Here is an 18,274-nt window from a genome sequence, read left to right on the forward strand (position 1 = left end):
CCCCATAGTGTCATTGTACAGACTGATGTCATTGGAGCTTTGGACTGGAACCAGGGCCCCTGAGTTCTAATCCCCACTCTCTGCCCCTCTCCTTATCCACACCCTTTGCATTGAGGCTCTGAAGCATCTCTCTTCAAGAGGAGTCTTCCTACCTCTTGAACCTGGGCCGCACTTGTGACTTGCCAGAGACTGTGGTGATGTGATGCTGGGCCAATTCCAAGTCTAGGCTCAAGAAGCTGTGTGCATGCTTCTTCTTGCTCAAGATCTTGGGACCCTGGCCCGTCACCATGAGAATAAGCCTGAGCTAGCCATTGAAGGATGACAGATATGTGGGATGACAGATATGTGGAGTAGAGATGAGCCTTTCCAATGTGGGCCTGCCTAGACCATCAGCCAGCCAGCCTGCTCCAAAGCATGTGAGAGAAACCAGCTAAGAGTAGCAGAGTCAATGCCCAAACCAGAGCTGCCCACAGACACTGCAGCGAGCCCAACTGAGACCAGAAAGCTCCGTACGTGACCTGAGACTCATAACCAATGATACATGTTCTCCATTTTCTGCTGCTGAGTTTGGGGGTAGCTCGTTATGCAGCAATAGCTGACTGATGGAGTGGTTTTGGGACTGTCTTTTCCCATCTCTGGGCCTCAGTTTCCCCATCTGTAACATGATGGAATTTGGGCTTCATGAACTTTGCTTTTCTTCTTGTGATTTCTTAGAATTTTGGGCTCTGGGGAAATCCTGTCTCCTTCCACTAATGGTTTGGAAGGTGTGGGTCCAGCCAGTTTTATTTTTATTGCAGCTATTTCTCCCATGATTTCTGCTGGTGTCTGGAAATCGATTCTCCTGGGGCCAGTGTTAACCTGGGCTATTGACACTCCCTGCTCCTCTGCCTGGTGCTCAGGCTAAGCTCCCGTGGCTGAGAGCTGCTATATCTCTGTTTGAAGGACAGAAGTACCACTGGACAAGGCACTTAATTTTTAGGGCTTGGAGTTAACTTTGCACAGTACAGGTTGGCAGCGTGTGAAGCAAACTATTCTGTAGATATCAATCATATGGTGACTGGGGTTTGTTATTAGATCTTTCTATTTTCTGGTTAGAGCATCATGGTGGGGCCCATAAACAGGGAGAGATGTTAGGGACAGGCTTGGCTGTGAAGCCAAGGAAGGCAAGCTAGAGCCTGGTTGGAACTTATTTCTTCTGGAGATATGTGTATACACGTAATAGGTGTCTAGGAACTGGGGAACTATGGTAGGCAGTCTTGGGTTCGAGTCCCAAATCAAAGTGACTTGGATGTCATTTCACTTCTCCAAGTCTGTTTTCCCCTCTGTAGGTGGGGTGAGGGGTTTCTATCTTGTAGAACGCCTCCTTCCATTTGCTGTGTGATTATAATACTGGCTTTGGCCCTAGAGATCTGAGTTCGAATCCTGACTTGGCCACTGGCAGCCTCCAGAGATAAAGCCTCCTCCTCCCCAACCCCAAGCCACAGCACTGCCTACATGTCATAGGGTTGTCTGTTTAAGGCTCTAACTCGTTTCCTAAGTTTTGAGTTCCTGGAGGTCCAGGAGCCTCTCGGCCCCATTGCTGAGACACATGGTAGGTCCCCAGGTAGGCTGATTAAGCCAATGAAAGTAGGTCTATGGGGTGTACTTGAGCCTGGGTTCTATCCTTTACTGTGTGGCCAGAGGCAGCCACTTAACTTCTCTGTGCTTCCATTTTCAAATCCATAAAGTGGTCATGATAATACCTATCAGAGGATTCCTGATAATTGTCGTCTCAATTTTTTAAGCACCAACTATGTGCTAGACTCCACACAATGAGCTCTCTGACATTATTTTCCATTTGGGTCACTACCCGCTCTGTAGTTATCTTTACTCACAGTAACTCTAATTTACGCAATTATTATCTCTGCATAATAATGTTCACATTTGGTTTCGCTCATGGACATAAACTATGCTCCTCAGGGCCTAGCACATAGTAGGCCCTTAATAAATGACGACTGATGACAACCGAATGAGCCCTGGTGGCCCAAGGGTTAAATGCTTGGCTGCTAACAGAAAGGTTGGTGGTTCTTCAAACCCACCCATTGGTTCTGCGAGACAAAGGCCTGGCGATCTGCTCCCATAAAGATTACAGTCTAGAAAACCCTATGGCGAAGTCCTACTCTGTCACATGGGGTCGCTGTGAGTCAGAATCGACTCAATAGCAGCCAACAACAACGACAGACGTTATCCTAATCCCCACATCATCAACCGGCCTGCACAGTAGATGAGAAGGAAGAAATGTCCCCTCTCATCTGGCATACGTGGCTTCTCTCATGTTCCCGTGACTCAGCAAACGTTTTCTCAGTGCCTACTATGGGCCACCTACTCAGTTCAGTCTGCAGTGCAAACTCCTTCCCCCTCGTTGCTATGATAAATAACAATTGCAAACACTTAGGCAATGCCGAGGGGCCCCGAGGACGGAATTATTTTTACTATCAAACCCAAATTGGTTTACTAAAACTGTCAGCGGAAACCAAGCAAGATAAATTAAACCCAGCAGCTCTTGGGCCTCACGTCATCCTGGCTGGTGAGATGCTATTTTCACTCCCTCTGTGGGAGGGAGAAGGTGCCAGGGCCAGATGCAACTCTGCCAAGCGAGGGCCAAAGAGTTTGCCAGGGAGAGCCTGGGGCTGACAGCTGGGGAGCTCAGCGCCTTTCTGCAAAACTCTAATCCCTTTACCTTCTTAAAACCCTTCCCCTACTGCCCAATTTGGAGAAGTCCAGACTCGTTAATGAGGCCTTCAAGGCCCTGCTTGATCTCCCGCCTGTCCCTCTTCATTGACGCCATCTCCTCTGCATTGCTGTGCTTCAGGAACATAGGGCTTCGTCTCGCGCCTTTCGAGTGCTTTGGAAGGAGTGGTCCCTGGGTAGTGCAAATGGTTTGTGCTTGACTACTAACCTAAACGTTGGCAGTTCGAACCCACTAAGTTGTGCTGTGGAAGAAAGGCCTGGCAATCTGTTTCTGTAAAGATTACAGCCAAGAAAACCCTATGGAGCAGTTCTACTCTGTAACACACGGGGTTGCCATGAGTTGGAATTGACTTGATGGCAATGGGGACAGAGTGGATTCCAGGCTCTTGAGACTTGACATGCATTTCTTAGCCGTGTGATCTGAGTCACTCTTCTGCCTCTCCAAGCCTCAGTTTACACATCTGTAAAATAGAGATAATAATAGATCCCCCTGTGTGGGCTTGTCACGAAAATGCCTGGGATGTAAGTTCCTGGGATGTACTCGGTGCTCAGAAAATATTGAATACTGTGGACAACTAAGAAGAGACTTTTGCTTTCTGGTTTCTGGAACTTTGTGCATGTCATTCCCTTTGGCTGGAACACTGTTCCCCTCCATCTTTGCCCATCTTCTACCTGTCCTTCAGGCTTCTGCATAGCTCGGGGCTTCTCCACCTTGGCACTATTGACATTTTGGGCCAAATAATTCTTTGTTGGGGGCGGTGGGGGGAGGTGCTGCCCGAGCACTACAGGATGTTTAGAAGCATCCCTGGCCCCTACCCACTACATGCTGGTAGCAACCACACACCTCTCCAGATCCAACAACGAAAAATGTCTCTAAAACCAAAACCAAGCCCGAGGCCATTGAGTTGTTTCTGACTCATAGTGGCTCTATAGGAGAGAGTAGAACTGCCCCACAGGGTTTCCAAGGAGCAGCTGATGGATTCGAACTACCAACCTTTTGGATAGCAGCCAAGCTTTTAGCCACTGCACCACTAGGGCTCCAAAATTTTCCCCAAGTGGCAAAATTGTCCCCAGCTGAGAACCACAACCACCAGCACAGATGTTGGTTTTTTTGGGAAATGTTTTTCTCTCTGTCCTCTACTAGCCCCCACCCACTGCCCAGCTTTGGGCCCTGAAGGCCCCTGTATATTCTAATGCCTGTGAATGTCAGCCTATGGAGTGTGCTCCTCAGGGGCAGGGCTGCATCTGTCTTGCTCACCTCCAGAATCCAGAATAAGCCAGGTACATTTGGGTGCCTAATAAGTATTGCTGAATTGAATTGAACTTGCTGGATAACAAAAACTACCGTCTCAACCGCACGTCCAAGGAATCCTGGTGGTGCAACTATTAAGAGTTTGGCTGCTAACCCAAAGGTTGGCAGTTCAGACTCACCCTGCAGCCCCATGGGAGAAAGACCTGGTGATCTGCTCCTGTAAAGATCATAGCCTAAAAAACCTTATGGGGCAGTTCTAGTGTGACATGTGGGATCGCTGTGAGTTGAAATCGACTTGATGGTACCCAACACCACCACCGACAACCACATGTCCGTGATGATTGAAATGGGACTGTCGTGGGGTATTTAAAGCATGAAAGCTTTTGAGTCAGTCTGGATGGTGCGGTTATGGGGAAAGAATTGACTCTTTTGGTCCTTTCTAGTGCTAAGACCCCAGGATGATGCTGGCTCCTTGCCCCATGTAGTGGGGGTGGTGGTGGAAGCCCCCTGGGAGGATAATGCCATCCTCACTGGTGCCATCTTGGGGCCCATCTGTGGTCCCACTATCACCTTCACCTTGGCTTAGCATCTGGTGAACACATTTCCTGAAGGACAATATGTCTTCTCCAAAACCCACTCCGCCTGGTCTCCAAACTCTACCAAGTGATCCTTGGATTGGAGGACCTCAGAAGTCTTTCCAGCCTAGATTCTTATTCTGAGATCTGTGATGGCAAATCCTTTGATCCTGTAACTCTAGAAAGCCTCCTATGAGGATCTTCCCACTACTGTTACTTTGTTGTTGTTGTTGTTAGCTCCAACAGTTGACTGTGACTCATGATGACCCCATGTACAACAGAATGAGATGTTGCTTTGCCCTGTGTCATCCTCACAATTGTTGGTATGTTCCAGTCCATTGTTGCGGCTATTGTGCCAGTCCATCTCACTGAGGGTCTCGCTCACCCTTACAGGCCCTCTATTACACCAAACGTGACGTCCTCCTCCTGTGGCTGATCCCTCTTGATGTCTTGATGATGTGTCCAAAGCAAGTGATCTCGACAATTCTGTTGCAATCCATAACGTTTTCATTGGCTAATTTTCAGAAGTAGATAGCCAGGCTTTTCTTCCTAGTCTGTCTTAGTCTGGAAGCTCCACTGAAACCTGTCCACCATGGGTGACCTTGCTGGCATTTGAAATACCACTGGCATAACTTCTAGCATCACGGCAATACACAAGCTGCCACGGTATGACAAACTGACAGACGGGTGGTGGATTGTTACTTTACTTGGTATTTTTTAGCCAAAATATTATTTTTTATGAGCCAGTCTGCTTGTCATGTAATAAAGCCAAGTTGATCGGTAAATGGAAACCTTAGCCCTAGAGGGTCTTCCCATTGTTTTCTGATCTTTTTTTTCCTTCTTGTGCATCATAGCCAGCTGGACGTGGATTTGGGTTCAAATTCTGGCTTTGAAGCTTCACGGCTCTATGATCTTGACAAGTTTTCTTTATTTCATTAATTACCTTTGTTATTTGACTCTTATTTATTGAGCAGCTACTATGTGCCAGGCAGTCTACATACCGGAGATACAACAGTGAATTAAAAAAAAAAAAAAAGAACAAGAGCAAAAACAACCACCTTTCTGTTGTCGTGGAAGGGTGATATTGTAGGTGTGTGTGGGGGGCGCTGAAGTACCTTCACAAATACAATGATACGCAGTATGTCAGATGGTGGTGGATGCTAAGGAGAGCGTAAAGCAAGTAGAAGGTGGGGACTGATAAGGGTGCTAATTTAGATCAGGAGGTGCTCCAGAGGAGGAGGGGCTCTGGGACCAAAAATTGGAAGGAAGTGAGGTGATGAACTATGCAGGTATTTGGGAGTAGACCATTCCAGGGGGTGGAGACAGGCCATGCGAAAGCCCTGAGGTGTGAATTTGAGTTCCCATCTTGCTAGGTTCAAGGCAACCCATCATTTTGTGTGCGTGTGTGTGTGAAAATATATACAACAAAACATATACCACTTAAACAATTTCTACACGTAGAGTTCAGCGACATTCGTTGCATTCTTCAAGTTGTGCCACCTTTCTTGACAACCTTTTCCAAATTATTTCACCATCGTTAACACAGACTCACTGCCCCTCTAAGCTTCTCATGTATCCTTTCAAGTTGCCATTGTCAGTTTGCTCACATAGAGATGCTTCTTTAAAAAGAGTGTGTTCTGTTGTACATAAAGTCGCTGGAAGTTGGAACCAACTTGATGGCACCTAACAACAACAACTATTTTTGATTCAAAGGTGACTTCAGGGGATAGTTTCAATTTAAGGTTTAAATGTTTCCTTAGGGTAATAGTTTCAGGGAATCATCTGGCCTCAGTGGCTCCAGTAAGTCCGGATGCCATGAGAACTTGAAATTTTCTTCTTCATTTTTCCCCTTTTGATCAAGGTTATTCTGTAGAATCCTTGGTTCTAAGTGTTCAGTATTGGTAGCCAGGCACCATCCAGTTCTTTGTTCTTGTGGCAAAGGAGGCAGTTTGTTCATGGAGGCGATTAGACACGTATTCCCTTTCCTCCAGTGATTCCTAACTCTCCTTCTTCCTCTTGTGCTCCCAGCAAATAAAGACCAATTGGGCAACCCATCATTTGGAGAGGAGGAATCTGAAGTGCAAGGAGGATGGATGATGGGCCCAGAGTTGCACAGGGATTAGAGGCAGAGCATGGTGGAAAAGATCCAGGGGTCCTTTCTCCCAGCTGATACTCATATCTGGGGTTGCTGAGATGAACAGGAGAAAGTCTGATCCCTGCAATGGCTTTCTTCCTGATGCTAAGCCTTTGGGAAAAAATTCTGCTTTAACTGTACGAGGCTCCCAGATTGGCTGTCCCATCGTGTGCTTAGCGACAGAAATAAAACTCAATCTGGTGTCAAGCTGAAGGTTAATTGAATATTTGATGCCTACAGGGGATGAAAACAGGGTTCCCGTTTTCCTGTTTCATCATCCAAGCCTCTGACACCAAGGGAAGACGTGGGCCAGTCTTGTTTAAGCAAAACCACCTGTCTGGGAGGCTCCCTGTGAGGAGAAGGGAGGGGATAATAGACAAGTCCCGGTGTCCTGGGGGCCAGGAGGGATTGATCCTTTGCAAGAGGAGCAAAGAACTCAGGAGCCTGTTTCACCTTGTCCCAGTTAAAGACTGAGCTGGTTTGCCCCAGTAACCTCTGGGTGGGGAGGTGCTTGTAAGCCAGGACCATACATTTACATGTATTATCAGGGTGACAAGGAGTCCCTGGATGCCACAAACAGCTAAGCGCTGGGCTGCTAACTGAAAGGTTGGAGGTTCGAACCCACCCAGAGGTACCATGGAAGAAAGGTCTGGTGATCTGCTTCTGTAAAGTCACAGCCTTGAAAACCCAGTGGAGCACAGTTCTGCTCTACCACATATGGAGTTACCATGCGTTGTAGTCAACTTGACGGCAATTGGTATGAGGGCAATGGGGAGCCACAGAAGGCTTCCTAGAGGAAGCAGCTTCAGAATACAGTTTTTTATTTGAAGCTTCAGCTATGAGGATGCCAGAGTCTTCCTTTGGCCCTTTCTCTCTGTAATCCCTACTCAACCACTGTGCTCCAGCCATACTAAATTTCCTATAAGTCACTAAATGGGCCACTCTTGAGTGACCTCCCTGTCTCGGCTTCCTCATCTAGACAATGGAGGTAATTACCCTACATGCGAGGGTTACTTGTGAGAATTACCTGAGACACGATGCTTAGCGCAACCACTGTTGCATGCGGCTCAGCTCCCCGGGAGTGTCACCCTCCTAGGAAGCTAGAGGTGGCAGTCCAGAATGGAGCATCTAATAGTTGTCCCTACTGAGTACAGGAAACACAGTCATGCAAGCCAGGTAAGTCCATTCATTAAAGCATTTCTTCATTCAACAATCATTTCCTGAGGACCTACAGTATGTCAGGTTCTGTATTAGACCCTGGAAAGCAGGGTCTAGTTGAGGGAGGCAGGCAGGAAAATAAACTACGGCAGTACAGTGAGTACTGTGTTATAGCATCGTCGTTTCCTTGGCCACACTGGCCATTCAGTGCTTTGACAACGATGTGCTCGCTCTTGCCACAGGGCCTTTGCATATTTTGTCCCTTTTGGATGCATTCATTCCAACTCATCCTTTACCTGTTAGCTTTAGCATTAGATTTTCAAGGAAGCCTTTTCTGACCTTCTTCTTTATGTCAGATTCCCAGTGTAGAATCTTATAGCACTATGTACCTTTCCTTGCATCACTTACAGAAGATTGTAATTATTTGTGCATTTTCTCATTTAACATCTGTTTCCTTATTAGACTGAATTTCCTGAGGATACGAACAGTGTGTGCATGTATTTTTTTCCCTCACCATTGGGTCTCCAGTTCTTTGCATAGTATCTGGCACATCCAAACCCCAAATCCATTGCTGTTGAGCCAATTCCAACTCATAGCAACCCTACAGGACAGTGTCAAACTATCCCATAGGGATTCCAAGGCTGTAAATCTTTACAGAAGCAAACTGCCACATCATTCTCCTGTGGAGCAGCTGGTGGGCTCAAATCACCGACCTTTCAGTTAGCAGCCAAGCACTTTAACCACTGTGCCACCAGGACTCCTTCCCTAATACATAGTAGATGCTTAATTAACATTGGTTGAAAGAATAAAGGAGCCATTTCTTCCCCAATCTAGCTGGATGCTCAGGTTTTTCAGGCTCCCAGAGCCCACCCATCATAAACACTCACAGTTGGATATCCAAGAAGATCCGTTTCTCCTCCCCAACGTGGATCTTCCAGACACAATCTTCACCTTCCACGTATGGCTCTGGCCAGTTCGGGGACAGCACTACTCCAGCCACGGCAGAGAGCTCCCCACCACACATGGCTGTAAGAGACACAGATAGACTTTATTCATAAGGAAGCCCATATGGCACAGAGGTTAAGTGCGTATGCTGTGAAGTCAGATACCCAAGGTTCTGTGTACCGTGGACAGGTACCTTCGCCTCAGGCAGTCAACACATGTGTGGAATGAGTCAATGAAGGCTGGCCATCTGCCTCCTCCTTTAGCTGAGGGTTGGCTAAGTCTGGGCTCAGAACACTAGATCTTTCAAGACCAAGCACAGAGCTTGAGGAAACCAGTTTTTCAGGATAAAGGATAGAACTCAAGGCAGCAGTTCTTTCAGGACCAAGGACAGAGCTTGAGACGTCCAGTGATTCCTCCACGGCTGTGCTCCTTGTGTAGGGTGAGTTGAGGTTAAGAGATAATATACTCAAGTAAGAAAAACTTGAGTTCAAATCTTGCCTCTGCCACCAGGGCCTGTCACTACAGATAAGGCACATAACCTCTCAGAGCTTCAGTTCCTTTCCTCTATAAACCCATTGCCGTCAAGTTGATTTCAACTCATAGCGACCCCATAGGACAGGGTTTCCAAGTCTGTAATCTTTACGGAAGCAGATGGCCACATCTTTCTCCCATGGAACCGCTGGTGGGTTCAAATCACCAACCTTTTGGTTAGCAGCTGAGCACTCAACCACTGTTCTACCAGGGCTCCTCCTTCCTCTATAAAGTGTGAGTAAAACCACTGCTGGCCTCATTGGGTTATTCTGAGGCTTAATTGAGCCCATGGATGTCAAACTCGCTGCACAGTGCCTGGCACATGGTAAACGCTCAACATCTTAGTTAGCTTTGTTACGAAAGGGCCCCAACGCTGAACTGGAGGCAGAAATGTGGTCGTGGTTGGCACCCGGCCCTTTAAATTTCATTCTGTGTTTACTGCTTTGGAAAGTTCTCAATGTGGCAGAGGCCAAAGCACCAATAAATTCCGCTCTGTTAAACAAGCACGTTTAATACAGGAATCAATTCCTCACCACAAAGAGTCTATGATTTCACACGGCCGGTATTCAGGCGGTGGCTGCCAGGTGTGAGGGCTCCCCTTCTTTACTCTACATGCCACCCACCAGGAGATCCAGGCTCATGGGGGCTCAGTGGCCTTAAATGTGAGGAAATGGGGAGGGTGGGGCATGGGCCATGTGAATGAGGGCTCTACACAGCCAACATTGCCCAGAGGGCTCAGAGCACAGGACACTGAGAGCAAAGAGACCTAGGTTCCATTCCCGCCTCTGCCAATTACCCTCAGTGTGCTCTTAGGACCATCACTTTGTAGTGTAGCCTCAGTTCCCTCATCTGTAATGGGGGCCAACAATAATATCTACCTTATAGGATGTGGTGAGCATTAAGTCAGCGAATGTGCTTGGCACAGTGCCATAACACAGTGATTGCCCTCGTGATAACAACTATTATTATCACCGTCATCATTATTATTAATTAGACTCAGGTCTGCCACGTGTTGTTGGGTGGGTTGTGCACTGCACAAGGATGCATAGCAGAAGGGGTAACTAGAAGGTGAAATCCATGCAGTGATCTGCTCATCAAGTTCTGTATGGTGGGGTGTATGCCTGGAGGAAGTAGAATCTTTTAAAATTTATCCATTTTGTAATTTGTCCAAGGGCCAGCAGTAGCCCTGATCCAAAGGAGAGCGAGCCCTGGAAAGCGTTTTAATTCTAAGAATGGTCGTATAAACTGGTGGCATGCCGTGAAGCTGGAACCTTGGTCTTCTCATCTGAGGGGTAAGGGTCTCTAGAGACTGCTAACCTCTACACAGGGGCTCTGTGTCATTCCAGTAAGGGTCCCGGACATTGATGCACTCGATGATGGCTGGGCCCTGCTCCAGAGAGTGGCCAGGGTCGCAGGTGAACTCCACTATGGTCCCGATGTTATAGGTTGCGTCAGATGTGGTGAAGTTCCCATTCTGAATGTAGGGCTCATAGCAGTGGCCTTTCTCAAAAGCTGGAGGGTGGATACAAAAGAGGCAGCAGGTCAGATGAGTCAGTATACACCCTACAGTGGTGTGTCTCAGAAGCTGAGCCACACTTGCTGTTTAAGGATGATCCAGTGAAAAAGAGTACCAGACCAGGTGTTTTAGGTCCACCTGACAGGATGAGGGCCCTTGAGCCATTCACTTTTCTTTTTAGAGCTTCATTTTTTTCATCTCTAAAATGGGACTAAGAGCCTCTTCCCTCACAACCCTGCAGAAATTGTTTCAATTCCTCCCAGCTCAAACATGCTTTCCCCACGTTCCATGCCCTCAGAGTCTTTATTTCTGCTGTTTGACACCACAATTGTCTATGAGAAAGGCCTAATTTTCTTGTGGAAGCCAGAACAGAAAGTCTCCCAAAGTACATGAAATACCGAGGAGCACCTTTTCTCAAGGGTCAGGGGCTGAGTGGGAAAGGCATTACCAACTTTTCTTGAAGGAACTGGTGGCTGGACTCTACGAGGTCTTATTGAGTAGAGTATAGCAGAGCTTAAGGGCAAGAACTTTGGCTAGACAGAAATTGTAGCTCCATTCTTACTAACTGGTGGCCTTTAGCAAATCACCCAAGTTCTCCATACCTCAGTTTTCATCTAAAAGTGGAGATAATAGCGGTTCTCACCTTGCAGAGTGGTGAGAAGCAAACGGTCAAGGCATGAAGGCACTTGGCAGGTAGTAAGTGTTCAATAAATGGTAGGCAGTGTTGTTCATAAAGCCAAGTCTGTCTTTGGAAGTCAAAGGATCATTTTGGCCACTGGGTCTACCCCCTCATTATCAGTCCTGATTTCTATCTCCTGGGACCTAGCCCAGTCCCGCCATCCTTCCCCTGCTCCCATGCCACACCTTGGGAAGGGAGTTCCCCCAGGACCCTCACCCTCGAATCGGATGTTGAAGGCTGAGGCCACCCGGGCCTGGTCGGACATGAACTCGATGCTGATGGTGTTGCTGTCACTCAGGAGGCCCTCGAAGGGGACGCTCTCGGTTTGAAAGGAGTCGTAGAGAAGAGCTGACTTGTTGGTTCTCCCGCTGTAGACCATCATTCTGGCAGCCGGAGGAGGAAAGGAGGGAAACTGAGAGATCTTGCTTGAGTCACTGACATGCAGAGCAGCAGGAAGAGTGTGGAATGAGCACTGCTTCTGGAGTCTCATTCCTGGGTTCAAATCCTGACTTGAACCCTTGCTCACCTGGACAATTACTTCACCCTACTGAACCTGTTTCCTCTTCTGTATAATGGGTTTAAATGTTTGCCCTGGACTCCCCATGGATTTGTTTTGAGCTTATAGGGAAAGTGACAGTGACATGTAATGAATCACGATGTAATGAACCAGACTAATTAAATGATGCTGATTATTATTATCATTAACTGAGGAGTTGGAAATAATAGACCAATATCACTCCTGAAATAGTGGCATATATAGTCAAACAGACCTGGGTTCGAATACTGAATTTGCACAAGAACACTTAACTTCTCTGAACCCCTGTTTCCTCCTCTGTAGAATGACTACCAAACCACAAAAACCAAACCTGTTGACATTGAGTCAATTCTGGCTCATACCAACCCTAGGGCAGAGTAGAACTGCCCCATAGGGTTTCCATAGGTGGATTCGAACTGCTGACTTTTGGTTAGCAGCCCAGCTCTTAACCACTGCGTCACCAGGGCTCCAAAATGGGTACAATCATACCTGTGTCAGAGTGTGGGAATAGAACCAAAACCAGTTGCCGCTGAGTCAACTCCGATGTGTGTCAGAGTAGAACTGTTTTTATAAGTTTTTTTTTTTTTTTTAATTGGGCTTTAAGTGAAAGTTTACAATTCAGGTCAGTTTTTCATACAAAAACATACACACATTGTTATACAACCCTAGTTGCTCTCCCTGTAATGTGACAGCACACTCCTCCTTTCCACTCTGTATTTTCCGTGTCCATTCAGCCAGCTCCTGCCCCCCTCTGCCTTCTCATCTTGCCTCCGGACAGGAGCTGCTCACTTAGTCTCACATGTCTACTTGAGCTAAGAAACACACTCCTCACCAGTACACTTTATGTCTTAAAGTCCAGCCTAATCTTTGTCTGAAGAGTTGGCTTTGGGAATGGTTTTAGTTTGGGGCTAACAGAGAGTCTTGGGGCCATGTTCCCCCTGGGGTCCCTCCAGTCTCAGTCAGACCATTAAGTCTGGTCTTTTTATGAGAATTTGAGTTCTGCACCCCACTTTTCTCCTGCTCCATCAGGGACTCTCTGTTTTGTTCCCTGTCAGGGCAGTCATTGGTGGTAGCCGGGCACCATCTAGCTCTTCCGATCTCAGGCTGATGGAGTCTTTGGTTTATGCGGCCCCTTCTGTCTCTTGGGCTTATTTTTTCCTCGTGTCTTCGGTGTTCTTCACTCTCTTTTGCTCCAGGTGGGTTGGGACCAATTGATGCATCTTAGATGGCTTCTTGCTAGCGCTTAAGACCCCAGATGCTACTCACCAATGTGGGATACGGAACATTTTCTTAATAAAATTTTTTATGCCAATTGACCTAGATGTCCCCTGAAACCATGGTCCCCAGATCCCCACCCAGCTACTCTGTCCCTTGAAGTGTTTGGTATTCAGGAAACTTCTTAGCTTTTGCTTTAATCCAGTGGTGCTGACTTCCCCTGTATTGTGTGTTGTCCTTCCCTTCACCTAAAATAATTCTTGTCCACTATCTAGTTAGTAAATACCCCTCTCCTTCCCTCCCCACTCTTGTAACCATTAAAGAATGTTTTCTTCTGTGTTTAAACCATTTCTTGAGTTCTTACGATAGTGGTCTCATACAGTATTTGTCCTTTTTGTGACTGACTAATTTCACTCAGCATAATGCCTTTCAGATTCATCCATGTTATGAGATGTTTCAGGGATTCATTGTTGTTCTTTATTATTGCGTACCATGATTTGTTTACCCATTCATCCATTGATGGGCACCTAGGTCATTTCCATTTTTTTGCTATTGTAAACAGTGCTGCAATGAACATGGATGTGCACGTATTTATTTGTGTGAGGGCTCTTATTTCTCTAGGATATATTCCAAGGAGTGGGATTGCTGGATCATATGGTAATTCTATTTCTAGCCTTTTAAGGAAGCACCAAATTGATTTCCAAAGTGGTTGTACTATTTGACATTCCCACCAGCTGTGTATAAGTGTTCCAGTTTGTCCATAACCTCTCCAACATTTATTATTTTGTATCTCATTGTAGTTTTGATTTGCATTTTTCTAATGGCTAATGATCGTGAGCATTTCCTCATGTATCTGTTAACCACCTGAATGTCTTCTTTGGTGAAGTGCCTGTTCATACCCTTTGCCCATTTTTTTAATTTGGTTATTTGTCTTTTTGTTGTTGAGGTTTTGCAGCATCTTATATATAGATTTTAGAAATTAGATGCTGATAGGATTTGTCATAGCCAGATTTTTTTTTTCACAGTCTGTATGTTGTCTTTTTACTCTTTTGGTGAAGTCTTTGGATGAGCATAAGTGTTTGATTTTTAGGAGCTCCCAGTTATCTAGTTTCTCTTCTGATGTTTGTGCATTGTTAGTAATGTTTTAAATACTGTTTATGCCCTGCATTAGGGCTCCTAGCATTGTCCCTACTTTTTCCCCATCATCTTTATGATTTTAGATTTTATATTTAGGTCTTTGATGCATTTTGAGTTAGTTTTTGTGCATGGTGTGAGGTATGGGTCTTGTTTCTTTTTTTGCAAGTGGTTATCCAGTTATGACAGCACCGTTTGTTAAAGAGACTGTCTTTTACCCAGTTAATGGACTTTGGGCCTTTGTCAAATACCAACTGTGCATAAGTGGATGAATTTACATTTGGATTCTCAATTCTGTTCCATTGGTCTATGTATCTTTTGTTGTACCAGTACCAGTCTGTTCTGACTACTGTGGTGGTATAATATGGTCTAAAATCAGGTAGTGTGAGGCCTCCCACTTTGTTTTTCTTCTTCAGTAATGCTTTATTTATCTGGGGCCTCTTGCATTTCCATATTAAGTTGGTGATTTGTTTCTCCATTTCATTAAAAAATGCCATTGGAATTTGGATCAGGATTGCAGCGTATCTATAGATCGCTTCGGTTAGAATAGACATTTTCACAATGCTGAGTCTTCCTATCCATGAGCAAGGTATGTTTTTCCACGTATATAGGTCTCTTTTGGTTTCTTGCAGTAGCATCTTGTAGTTTTCTTTGTTTGGGTCTTTTACGTCTCTGGTTAGATTTATTCCTAAGTATTTTACCTTCTTGGGGGCTATTATAAATGATATTGATTTGGTGATTTCCTCTTTGACGTTCTCTTTGTTGGTATAGAGGAATCCAACTGGTATTTGTATGTTTATCTTGTATCCTGATATTTTGCTCAACTTTTCTATTAGTTCCAGTAGTTTTCTTGTGGATTCTTTGGGGTTTTCTGTGTATAAGATCATATCATCTGCAAATAGAGATACTTTTTCTTCTTCCTTATCAAATGTGGATGCCCTTTATTTCTTTTTCTAGCCTAATTGTCCTGGCTAGGACCTCCAGCACAATGTTGAATAAGAGTGGTGATGAAGGGCATCCTTGTCAGGTTCCCGTTCTCAAGGGGAATGCTTTCAGACTCTCCATTTAGGGTGATGCTGGCTATTGGCTTTGTATAAATGCCCTTTATTATGTTGAGGAATTTCCCTTCTATTTATATTTTGCTGAGATTTTTTATCATGAATTGGTGTTGGACTTTGTCAAAAGCCTTTTCTGCACCAATTGATAAGATCATGTGGTTCTTGTCTTTTGTTTTATTTATGTGATGGATTACAGTAATTGTTTTTCTAATGTTGAACCATCCCTGCATACCTGGTATGAATCCCAATTGGTCATGGTGAATTATTTTTTTGATATGTTGTTGAATTCTATTGGCTAGAATTTTGTTGAAGATTTTTGTGTCTAAGTTTATGAGGGATATTAGTCTGTAATTTTCTTTTTTTGTGGTGTCTTTACCTGGTTTTGGTATCAGGGATATGCTGGTCATAGAATGAGTTTGGTGGTATTCCATCCTTTTCTATGCTCTGAAATACCTTTAGTAGTAGTGGTGTTAACTCTTCTCTGAAAGTTTGGTGGAATTCTCCAGTGAAGTTGTCAGGGCCAGGGCTTTTTGTTGTTGTTGTTGGGAGTTTTTAAATTACCTTTTCAATCTCTTCTTTTGTTATAGGTTTATTTAGTTGTTCCATCTCTGTTTGTGTTAGTTAAGGTAGGTAGTGTGTTTCTAGAAATTTGCCCATTTCCTGTAGGTTTTCAAGTTTGTTAGAGTACAATTTTTTTTTAATGTTATTTATTTATTTATTTTTAAATTTTTATTGAGCTTCAAGTGAATGTTTACAAATCAAGTCAGTCTGTCACTAGAGTACAATTTTTCATAGTATTCTGTTATGATTCTTTTAATTTCAGTTGGGTCTGTTGTGATATAGCCCATCTCACTTCTTACTCGAGTTATTTCCACCCTCTCCAGTTTTTCTTTTGTCAGTTTGGCCAGTGGTTTATTGATTTTGTTGATCTTTTCAAAGAACCAGCTTTTGGTCTTGTTAACTCTTTCAATTGTTTTTCAATTCTCTATTTCATTTAATTCTGCTCTAGTTTTATTGTTTGCTTTCTTCTGCTGCACAAAGTCTTCTTTTGTTGCCTCTTTCTATTTGTTTGAGCTGTAGGGTTAATTCTTCAATTTTGGCACTTTCTTCTTTTTGAATGTGTGCTATTAATTGACCCCTGAGCACTGATTTTGCTGTGTCCCAAAGGTTCTGGTAGGATGTGTTTTCATTCTCATTTGATTCTATGAATTTCTTTATTCTGTCCTTAATTTCTTCTATAATCCAGTAGTTTTTGAGCAAGGTGTTGTTCAGTTTCCATGTGTTTGATTTTTTTCCTTGCTTTTTCTGTTATTGATTTCTACTTTTATTCCATAAGGTTTGAAATGAATGATTTTTTGGAAGTAGGTCACCAAGCCTTTCCAAAAGTACCCAGTACAGAGTAGGTAAGTAAATCAAATTTACTAAACCTCTTACTTAAAAAAAAAGTTATTGTGTTTTTGATGAAAGTTTACATGGGAAATCAGATTCTCATTTAATGGATTTAATTTGGTTTTGGTATACATATTGTTCAGTGACATTGGTTACAGTCGTCCGAATATATCAGCATCCTCATTATTTCCATTTTGATTAATCTAGCTTCCTTGTCCCCCCAGCCTTCTCATCTTTGATCTAGGATAATAGACATTTGATTTTTATATATGCTAAACTTATCAAACTTTTGAAATTTACTAAACAGGCCCTGTCTCTGATCCTTATTTCCTAAGAGCACTGTATGAGGAGTCAGGAGTCCCAATTTCTAGTTCCCTATCCCCCACGGACTTAGTTTACATAAGCCTTATAACATCCTTGAGCCTCAGTTTCCACTACTATGGAAAGAGGCATCATAATGTCTTCCCTATCTACCTTTTGATCAGGGTGTGAGGATATGGCAAAATAAAGCTTTCTGAAAAAGAAATGTGTTAGACAAATGTTAGCTATTCGTTTTCTTTAGTCGTAACCCCTTTATTTTATGATGACTGCAGGAATGAATTTCATATGTATGTAACAAATTTATAGCTCTTCATCACAAGGATGAGATGCCCTGGTGGTACAATGTTTAAGCCCCCAGCTGCTAACCCAAGTTGGCAATTCAAACCCATGCGGTGGGTCCGTGGGAGAAAGACCTGGAGGTCTACTCCCTTATAGATTACAGCCAAGAAAACCCTCCAGGGGAAATTCTACTCTGTCACATGGGGTCACTATGAGTCAGAATAGACGACACTAAACAACAACAACAACAATCACAGTGACACTGAATCAGAAACACTTTTTCATGCACACAAAATTGGCCAGGGAAATTTTCTGCTGAATTTTTATCCATTTCAGTTTCACACTGTGACAACTGGGGAGACAATGGTTTCCTAGATTAAGGGAAATCATTTGTAGCAGCATCTCACCTATCTTGAGGTCACAGATCTGATGACTGCAGTTGAAGATCAGGAAGTAAGTTAGAGGAAGGTAGCTGAGCTGTAGGAGCCCTGGTGGTGCAATGGGTAAGCACTTGGCTGATAACCCAAAGGTTGGTGGTTCGAACTCACCCAGCGGCTCTGTGGGAGAAACACCTGGTGATCTGCTCCCATAAAGATGATAGCCTGGGAAACACTATGAGGGCAGTCCTACTCACAGGGTCTCTATGAATCAAATCAATTCCCCAGCACCTAACGACGGTTGAGCTGTGCCTATTCCTTTTTTTTCCTTGGCTATAATTTTTATGGAAGCAGACCACCAGACCTTTCCTCTGTGGCTTCTGGGTGAGTTTGAACCACGAATCTTGTGGTCTGAGAAGATGCTTTGTAATATTTCGATGTTTTGG

At 44.4% G+C, this 18,274-nt stretch overlaps 1 protein-coding gene across 1 annotated transcript in view; it reads right to left on the reverse strand.

The window, feature by feature from the left end:
- Positions 1-18,274, reverse strand: part of SEZ6L (seizure related 6 homolog like) — a 112,611-nt gene that overhangs the window by 66,694 nt on the left and 27,643 nt on the right. The window contains exons 7-9 of the mRNA XM_049865474.1: positions 11,737-11,903; positions 10,643-10,837; positions 8,737-8,875 (exon numbers count right to left, since the gene is read on the reverse strand). Of these exons, the coding sequence (XP_049721431.1) occupies positions 8,737-8,875; positions 10,643-10,837; positions 11,737-11,903 (501 nt within the window). The remainder of the gene's footprint in view (positions 1-8,736; positions 8,876-10,642; positions 10,838-11,736; positions 11,904-18,274) is intronic.

The sequence above is a fragment of the Elephas maximus genome, chromosome 22, assembly GCF_024166365.1.
Source record: "Elephas maximus indicus isolate mEleMax1 chromosome 22, mEleMax1 primary haplotype, whole genome shotgun sequence".
Lineage (NCBI taxonomy): Eukaryota > Metazoa > Chordata > Mammalia > Proboscidea > Elephantidae > Elephas > Elephas maximus.